Source organism: Cicer arietinum, chromosome 1 (genome assembly GCF_000331145.2).
Source record: "Cicer arietinum cultivar CDC Frontier isolate Library 1 chromosome 1, Cicar.CDCFrontier_v2.0, whole genome shotgun sequence".
Lineage (NCBI taxonomy): Eukaryota > Viridiplantae > Streptophyta > Magnoliopsida > Fabales > Fabaceae > Cicer > Cicer arietinum.
This window is the reverse complement of record NC_021160.2, coordinates 10025892-10036094: the sequence shown is the minus strand read 5'-3', so window position 1 is coordinate 10036094 and position 10203 is coordinate 10025892. Positions and strand designations below refer to the sequence as shown.

Below are 10203 nucleotides of genomic sequence, written 5' to 3'. Positions count from 1 at the left end.
AACATCATTTCAGTCAAAAGTTGGGGTATAGGTATAATTGGAGGTATGGAGTAAACTTTTCTAGTCTTTTTGTAGGATTTTTTATTCGGAATCTTGCTTTTAGTCCATTACCATAGGCCCCCAATTAGTAAGGGGTCCATACTTTTATATAATATATTTTAAAATTTGAAAAATTATATTAAAATATTTTTAAATTTTAAATTTAAATAACTCTAAAATTTTATATTTATTTTATTAATAATTATTTAATTTGAATTTTGTGTGGTTCATTTAGTTAAAATATCATATTTTAAAATAACTTTAATTATTAAAATTGTATTTTTTTATAAGAAAAATACCTCTCGCGGTTCTTAACTTAATATCAGGTAACATTTCAATTATTTATCTTTTTTTCTTTGATTTTGTCATTTATTTAATTTTAAGTAACCGTTTGATCATTTATGTCTTAAAATGTTAACAATGTTATTTTTTTTTAAAAAAATTCAGAAAATTCAGCATCTTGAGACGAAACTTATAACATTAGTAATCATCTTCAATAAAATTCATATTTTAATCAATTTTATAACTCAAATATTCAAATAAATTCATATTTTCATATCCAACAATAACAACATCAAATCCATCAAATAAAAAACTCACATTTTCATATTTAAGTAAGGGATTGATTTGGAGAAGGATAAAAAAAAAAAAAAAAGATATTATTGTCTTTAGTGATTTGAAGATAAAATCTTAAAGTATGAGTTCTTTATTTGATGTCGTTGGAAATAAATATATGAGCCTATTCGAAGATTTGAGTTATGGGTTTAATGAATATATGAAATTTCCGAGTTTTGCTTGAAAATGATGATGAATTTTCTGAATTTATCTAAAAATAAACAAATATTGTTGATATTTAAAACATAAATGATCAAATCAAAAAAAAAAAAAAATATATATGAATGAATTGTATTAAGACAACCCTAGTGATAATGTCTTAAGTTATTCTTCTATAACTTCTTTTTTTTGTTTATGCACATTTTCCTTAATTTTTCAAGTTAATAATTTTTTACAATTTTTGAAAGTGAAACTATTTAGTGTCTCCGAAATGCCAATCCCTAGTACTAACAATTTTTTTCCTCCCCCTAAAATCTTAAAACTACTAACGTTGGCAATAAAAACAAAAGTTAATCTATTTAATTAAGTTTTATCTACAACATGGTTTGGAATCACCAAACAGAGACTTACCAACTGGTTTGGACTCGATTACAGGATTGGATATTGGTTGAACATGTTCCAACGAGTGTTGAGAGTAATAGGATGCAATGTTATTTAAGCAATGTTTCCAGCTCAACGTCAGAAAGAACTTTTAAAGGAAGTAGTGGCGGAGCTTGATAAAAAAATTTGGAGTGGTCCACATAAAAATATAATATATATAAATTAAATATATAAATAATATTATATAGCAAAAAATTAAATTGTAATAAATATAAGGTGAAGTATCAAATAATTTAGAAAACATAAAACATCTTATATGCAACAACAAAACTAAAACACTTTATAAAGACAAAAAAACTCAAACAAAAATGCAACAAAACTCAAACACCTTATATCCAGCAAAAAAACTCAAACACTTTTATAGGGACATAAAAGCAAACACTGTGCAACAAAAAAACTAAAACACTTTATATGAACATAAAATCAAACACCTTATGTGCAACACAAAAACTCTAAACAAAAATAAGCACTAATATCTAATTGAAACTCCAAATCAAAATTTCAAACTCAACACTAACAAAATAACCTTTAAATTTCATGCTAACTGAACAACATAAGCAAAAAGTAGAATTACACACAAATATGGGGACTGCCATATAAGTTAAATTCTTAGGATAGGTAAAACTCATGGAGAACTCAAAACTAACACAAGAGCGACCGATATAAAAAAATTTGAAATCAAAACGAACTAACTAACAGAGGAGCGACGATTCGAACTAACAAAATTCCAAATCAAAATTAACTAATAAAAATCAGTACTAATAAAATAGAAATTCGAATCTTTTGAACAAAGCAGCAACGCGATCTGGGGACAGATGAAGTTGCGGCGAACAGAGAGGCGAGAGCGAACGGCCAGAGAGGCAGTCAGGCAGAGGCGGCCACAGGCCCGCAGCGAATAGAGGATCGATTGATTCCTAATCTGGCAGAGAAGCAGAGAAGCGATCTGAGGCGGCAGCGCGGTTGTTGTGATTTCTGGAGGAGGGAGAGAGGAAGGTTGTAACTTGTAAGCAAAAGGGAGAGAGAGAGAAAGGCTTGGAAGAGGGAGGAAGGCTTGGGGTGGCCGCGACCCCCCCTTGTTCCTACTAAGCTCCGCCACTGAAAGGAAGAACCTCTAGAACACATGGTGTAATTAGGCTTCATTGTGTTTATTTGACCTTTGAGCGACAAAACAAGCAGAACACAACACTGAGTCCCTTCAATGATCCTTTTCTTCACTAAGTGTTCAAAACGAAGAAAATTCTTGGTGTTTATAGCACCAGTCCAGATCAACCCTGATCTGTTACAATTTTCACCTTTCAACCAATAAAGAATTTTTACAATCACTTTTCAACCTTGAAAATATTTTTACAATCACCTTTCAGACTTGAAAGGATTTTTACAACAACACTCAATCTAACATAAAAGATAGACTTGAGTTACAAATAATGTGTATGATAAAAGTGTTTGGGATCTTGAAACTTCTCAACACTTGTTTGACATAAACGAAAAACAAATTCAGTAAATAATAATCCACAATTATAGTGAAGAGAGTTGAAGTTTGCTCGAAGAGTTTTTTTGACTTGTTCTTACTTGAACAAGTATTGGTAGATTTGTAAATTGAACTCTTGCTTTCATCTTCCAAATGTTACGTATATTTTAAAGCAATTAAACAATGTGTTTATTTGTTGTCTAGAACGTTCTTGACAATCGGAGAATGTTCTTGTTTTTCGGTCTGATGGAAAATGTGAATGAGTGAGTTAGTGAGCTGTCAAATGTCAGTTTGATATTGTTTCCATGTCAGAGTTATGCACAGCTTTCTGCAGAATATTGTAAGTACAATGTATTTGTGTACTTGCTCATAACTAATCAATTTGGAGATCAATTTTGAGAATACTTTCCTCCTTTAGGCATTCAGCTCAAGTTATGAGGTTCACTATTGATTTGAAAAGTTTTGATACTTTTTAATGTGGTTTGAACTGTGAAAAATTATGTTTTAATTATGTCTTTAAAAATGAATAACAATAATGTTCTTTTGTAAAATAAGAACTTTCTTCGTTTATGTTTTGTGAGTGCTAGATTTTGACAGTTATTGTGTGTCAGTTCTTTGTCTCAGAAACATAATGTGCTTTATGCAAAAAAGGTGCAGCACCAGTGTCATTGATGTCATGGTTGTCCTTACTCATAACTCATCAATTTTTGAATATTGATCTTGATGTTTTGTTTTGCCTTTGCTAATCCTCTTTGATGATTCTATCCAAAATAATATTGAGTATATAATTATGTTCATTTGTAATGAATACTTGTGATTTGCAATATAAATTGATGTATTTTCGTAGTCCAAATCAATCTTGAATTAAAGAGGATTTTGTTCTTTGTAAACCAAAATGTTCTTGAATTAATGCTATTTGTTTTTTTAGAATGCTGTAACAAATGATATTCGTTTTTCAGAGTGTTGTAACGTTTTTTCTATAACATTATAGATTTCTTAGATTTGATCTTACTTCTTTCAAATGATCTTGTTTTGATTTATAGTATAGTGTGATCATTAATTGTTGTATGAATGTATTTGATCGTCTTTTTTATGAATATACTATTTTGAAGATGTAATAATCATTATGTTGAATAATTAATATGATACATTCCTTTTGAGATTATGATATTTATAAAACTCAAGTAAACGACTTTTTACTTGTAGCCTTATGCAATTCATGTTCCTTAAACAAAATTCAAATAAAATCATTAGTATAACATCATTCATAAAACTTAATAATTTATTTCATAAAGTTTGTAGTCATTAAAATATACATAAAAAATATTTTTACCCTAATGTGTAAAAGTTTGAATCTAATGGAAAAGTTTGAAGTCATTAATAACACTTACTCATTTCATTTGTAAAGTATCTTTTACAAAAAAACTCAATAATTATTATATATAAATTTATAAACACACATCAAAATATATAGAATGTTATGTATGTTGTATTATTTCATATATTACCAAATTGCTTAGGGTCTTAGTAAAGACTTCAAACTTAGCTATTAATCAAATGTTATGGTCATTACTAATCAATACAAGAATATTTCATTTTCAAAACTATAATAACAAACACAACGAGGAATTCAAATCCATAAATCATGTGTCCAGGGAATCCTTATTATGCCTATAAATAAAGTTGTATTATAATATCTCATAATAAAGGCAACACAAAAAGAATCAGAATACAACCCTACAATATTTTCAAAATTCTTAACGAACATTTAAGAAACAACTAATTAAATTGTGTTTCGTTGTGAGCGTGAGTATCACATATCAGATGTGGCTATAAAAGCATAACCACAAGAGAAAATGTCGACGAAATCATATAACTCAATTTTGGATGTTAAATTGTATTCAATAATACATGTCATGTAGATTTTCGAATATCATTAAGAATTTTTGGGATATACACTACAAAAATAAAGAAATAAATTGCTTCAGGTGTGCAAGCCATCAATTCTTTATTTTTGTAGTATACAACCAACAATTCTAGCGGATATATGGGAGGAAATTATTCAGGGGTAGATCGATATACACTACGAATTACACAACTTCAAAACATACAAAATCTTTGAAAATTGAACATGTTAAAGCAAATTGAAAAATGATAGTAAATGTTGTTGCAGTCAATTAAGTTACCCGCACCAAAATAAACAGATCGCGGACAAATTCAATGAAACTACAACTGAATCAATTTAGCAAACGAAGAAATTGCCTCAAAACATTCGTGTCAAACACGGTTTAGGGACAGAGTGCGTTTGCATAAATAAAAAACAGTTATTATCGAAAAATAATATAGATGTTGCAGTACTAAAGGGTCTGAAATATCATAAAATATCAAATTCAGACGAGTGAGCCTGCAAATAAATTGATATTCGCAAGTATGAGTAAATAATTGACTGAACCATGGATTAAAAAAGGTTCAATCAAGAAGCTGACTTGCGTTTTATAAATCTACTTGAACTATAATATAGTACAATTTTAATAAAATAAATCAAAGAAAAACAGAACTCAAACCCTAAACATAAGAAAGCAATATTAAGTGTATATGATTCAAATTGAACTGCGCCTCTGGTATATATAGAGGGACTCTGGGTGGCCGCTAGGGTTTTTGTTTACCCGACCTGCAAGAGATATGGGCCTCTAGGCTCCGTCATGGGCTCCCCGCCAATTAACAAACTCTAGGGTTCGTTTTTATTTTATTAGTATGCAATTTTATTTTAAATCATATTAAATATAAACACATCTATTTATATGTAATAATTAAGAAAATAAAATATAATATTATAAAAGTTTAATTTTCGTACATTATTGGTATAAAAAAATTTATATTATCGTCATATCACAATTATTCATCAAAATGACTTTAGAGATGATTATAATAAAAGTTATATATATTTAATAATATAATAGTTGTGATTAATTAAATTTATATAATTTAATTACATTAACAATATATATGAATTAAATGGATATTATAATGATTTTAATTGAAAAATGGTTGAATATTATACAAAAAAAATAACATGTTGTATACAAAAATTATATATGAAATGTGATGGTGTGTAACGTGATACACCAAACGTCTTTGCTTTTATTTTTTATTTAAAATTAAAAAACAAAATCATTTATTTATTAGATTTCTACTAATAAAAATTGACCACTTTTTTGTGTTTTTTTTAAAGAGACCAGAAATCTGAAATCAAATTTGTATATTCAGTTTTCAATTTTCAAAATAATTTTTTTAAAAAGTTACCTAACCAAATTTTATAATTGTAAAAAGAGAAAACTGTTTTTAAAAAGTCAATTAAACATGCCTTAAACTCTAACAAAAGAAAATGTAAAGCTCCCATCCTTAACCACTCGTGTCATCCAAGTTTAATGTTGTCATTTTACTATTTTTCATCTATTTAAACTTTTTTTAACAATATCCACCAACTTTATCAATAAATTAATCATTGTTAAAAAACTTAATTAACTATAATTAGTTCGATTTTTATTTAAACTACATTTTTTTCACCTGCAAGACTCACACTTGTTTAAAGAATTTGAGTTCAGATACAATTATACCTCCATAATGTTGAACATCTATTGATATTAAATGTTTTTTTTATTAAAGGTTAATTGTAATTTTAACTCCATATTTTTATCAATTCACGAAATCAATCATCCTATTTTAAAATCTGACAGTTTCGATTCTCATTCTGATTTATTAACTAAACAAAGGCGATGAGACATATTTTAAATAATTTGACATATAATAAAATAATCTAAAATGATTAACACCAATGAAAACACAATAAATAATTCATTTTTTTGTAATTTAATTAATGACATAAATAATTAATGCGTCTAGATAATTTTATATCATAAAATTATATGCCACATTCTTTATAATATATTAAATCGTTATATTTTAATTAAAAAATATTAGAGAAAAATCAAATTTATTTACTTTTAAAAGACTAAAATTGCAATTAAACCTTAATAAAAGCATCAATATTTTTTAACAAAGGATCAGGCAATAACATTCCCAAATTCCACTTTTAAATCCCAACTCAATAGTGAAGGACAAATTGAGTAACCTTTTTCTCAGAAAGAAATCTCTTAGCATAATAATCTAATAGCTCATTTGTTTTGGTGTGTTAGGGAACACACTTGTTCGTCATTTCACGGTGGAAAACCACAGTCAGATTAAAGCTATAAATTGGAGCTTCTAGTTTTACATTACAATCTGTATTGGAACGTGATAATTGATGAGTCACCTTGTTTTCAAACACATGCTTAGATTCCTAGAGATTCTAAACATGATTCTGACCAAAGCAAGAAAATGTTGCTGAGAGAAAACTTCAATGGTTGAGATTTTTCCAGCTTAAAACATCACACATAACCTCTAAGGAAGAACACCACTAGGACACATGGTGTAATAAGGCCTGCAAAGTGTTTCATCAAACCTTTTCTAGAGAAGATAATCACAAGCTTCACAGCTGAGGCTCTTGCAATGTTCCCTACCAAATTCCCTTGACAGAGACCAAAGAGTTCCAACATAACCGAGTAACAGAGATTCTCATTACAAACATTTTTTACATGATATTATGATAATAAGAATTTTGTTTTCACAACCAAATTGATGGAACGCCATACAAATACGTATATTATCTTCCTAATAAAGATTGAAAAAACAGAAAATGTTTGAGATCATCAAGAGACCGATCTACGTGTAATGTATGAATTACATATTCATATCAAAATATCTTATAATCAAAATAATATTAAAACAGATTTAGATTTTTTCCCTAAATCATATTTACATTGCAGTGTGAATAGCTAAGCTAGAATCACAAAACTATGCAAATCATAGACAAACTAAAGCCAAATATCTGCTTTACACACAGTACAAAATCAAGTAACTCGGTCCTGTTTATATAATCTAAAACATTTATGCCTTATGAAAATCATGTAAACATCTCCTAGTCTCCATTTTTTCCATATATTCTTAAATAAAATCCCTTGCTACATATTATTAATAAACCATTAAGACATAGAATGACCCTATTTTTCTTCATATTATCTTCAAACATAGAGATAACTACCTATTAGGCTATCGGTAGATATTTCCTGATGGGCAAATTTGAACGACTCTATTCCGTTGTATGAAAAGTGAATGGAATGATGAGCAAATAATTGGGTAAAAGAAAAATAATTTTTTTGAATGGAATATATAAGGTTCCTTTCCATTACCAACCAATGACAACTAATTCAAACATAGCCTGAGCAAAGAGAAGCTTCTTTAGGAACACCATAAATTCATAGTCAAGGAATTACCAGTTCAAAATCTTCTCAATGAAGACTTTTATTAGAAGGAACTGTATAACTAAAAAACTAAAAGTAAGCCATTTTGGTTCTGTAATTAACAGTAATGCGGCCACAAAAATGAAGACTTTTATTAAAATGCCATTACCGGCCACAAATCATTTCAAAAACTTCTCCACAATGGTACATCCAGACAATAGTCAATTATAATTTAACCACTAAAACTTTTCTATCACTTCAATTTCCAGTTCTCAAATAATGCAGAAGAAGCAATATATATCCATATAAACACACGCCCGGTCCAGGGGTACCTGATGAGGTATACAATAATTCTGTAGATGTCCAAGTTGGTCAATCTAAAATTGCTTGTGACAAGTGATGCCAGCAGAAAGCACTCCCGTAAATAAGTTAGTCACAATACTGGCAACGAAAAGCACATTTCTACAATCAACAATTTATGAACATGACATGTCATGACTCAGGATTCTTCTGTCCCTTCTCATTTTCCACCTTCATCATTCCATAATATAACTTCAATAGATAAGATTTTTCCTCCTCTTCAAAACACAACACATACCTTTCCAAGAACAATTTCTCAGACAAGTAAAATGGAGAAAGCAAGCTAGCACTCTCGCTTCTCAAGCCTTTACTTAGAAGATAGCGGACGATCATTGCTCTTGGAATGACCCTTTTCTCCAAACCATACCCAAAAATCCCTGGTCCCTTAACAAGGTAAGAAGAATCCCAACCTAACTCATTAACCCAAAACTCCATCACCCTATTGATTTTATCGTTTGATGAAAGCATACACTTCGGCTGTCTCCTAATAGCTTCCAAAATAGTTTCCTCAGACCAACCCCACTTCTTAAAAGTATCAATCTTCTCATTCCACTTGGATTCACTTATACCTCTCTTGGCAAGCAATGCATCACCAAAGAATGACATAGAAGGATTTAATCCCAATTTTTTCAATTCCTCAACCGACTCGGCTAACTCTCTAGGACTACAAAAGATAATACTAGGTCTAGAACGAAGTATTCTAAAAATACTAGAATTGCAAACACCATTTTCAACCAACAATTTGATATTAGAATCAACAAAATCACTACAAAGCAAAGAAGGGCATGAAATAATAGAAGCAAGTGTCTTTTGATCAGAACAGATGAATTGATTTACTAAATTATAAAGTGGAATAACACGATTCTTCAAACTTGTTTTCATGAATCTAGGGTTACCTACAGCGATGCCAACAATGTCAGAGGGAGAAGCACCTTTGGAGAGTAAAAATTGAAACTTTGGCAAAACCCTTTTGTGGGTATCGCAGGAAAGAAGCCAAGGTTCTCTTTTGACGATCTTTTGAATGTCTGTGTCAGTAAAACCGTGGGTTGTGAAGAAGTTGATAACTGAATCGGCTTTATTGGGAGTGTTGAAGTGAACTTGTTTGGAAGCTTTGAGAGCGAGTTCTGATGAGAAGTTGAAGTTGTTGATCAAGTAGGAAACGGTGAATGAGTGTGAAGTGGTAGTGGTGGTTAGGAATTTGTGAGAAAATGGGTATGGGAAGGAGAAGTGGGAGAGTGTTGTTGATATGGCGAAAGCATTGTTGCAGATAAATGATTTCAACATGGTTGTTACTGTTGCAATTGATGGGTTAGAATCAAATGTAGGGTTTATGAGAAACAAGATTATTCAACTCTATAGTTGCGTAAATATTACCGTAACTAGTGTAAGAGGCTCGTTTTAAACAAAACTATTTCACTCAAAACTACCAACTTCATTTCTCTTATAAATTGTAAAGAAATAAACTTTAAAATTTAGTTTACAAAAAGATGTAATATATAAGTTTTTTTATTGCATGAAGACTATTTAATAACATATTACTAACAAGATTATTTAGTTTATGAAAGTTGGCTTTTGTACCCCCTCAATTAATCCTGTACCCCCTCATTTAAAAATTTTATTTTTAAATGTCCAAACTATCCTTAATAAAACTTGTAAAAATTTAAAAGAATTTTTTTTACCGGAAATTTCATTATGAATGTAGTTATAAATGAAAAAATATTGTTTACCGGAAATTTCAGAATGAATGAAATTTCCGGTAGTTATAAATGAATACCGGAAATT

The 10203-nt window shown here is 29.3% G+C and overlaps 1 protein-coding gene across 1 annotated transcript; it reads right to left on the bottom strand.

Annotated features, from left to right (window-relative positions):
• Positions 1 to 8193: 8193 nt before the first annotated feature.
• On the bottom strand, positions 8194 to 9792 carry LOC101492694 (transcription termination factor MTERF15, mitochondrial-like). The gene has a single exon (XM_073367244.1). The coding sequence runs from the start codon at positions 9703 to 9705 to the stop codon at positions 8554 to 8556; it is 1152 nt and encodes a 383-aa protein (XP_073223345.1). The 5' UTR covers positions 9706 to 9792; the 3' UTR covers positions 8194 to 8553.
• Positions 9793 to 10203: the final 411 nt, after the last annotated feature.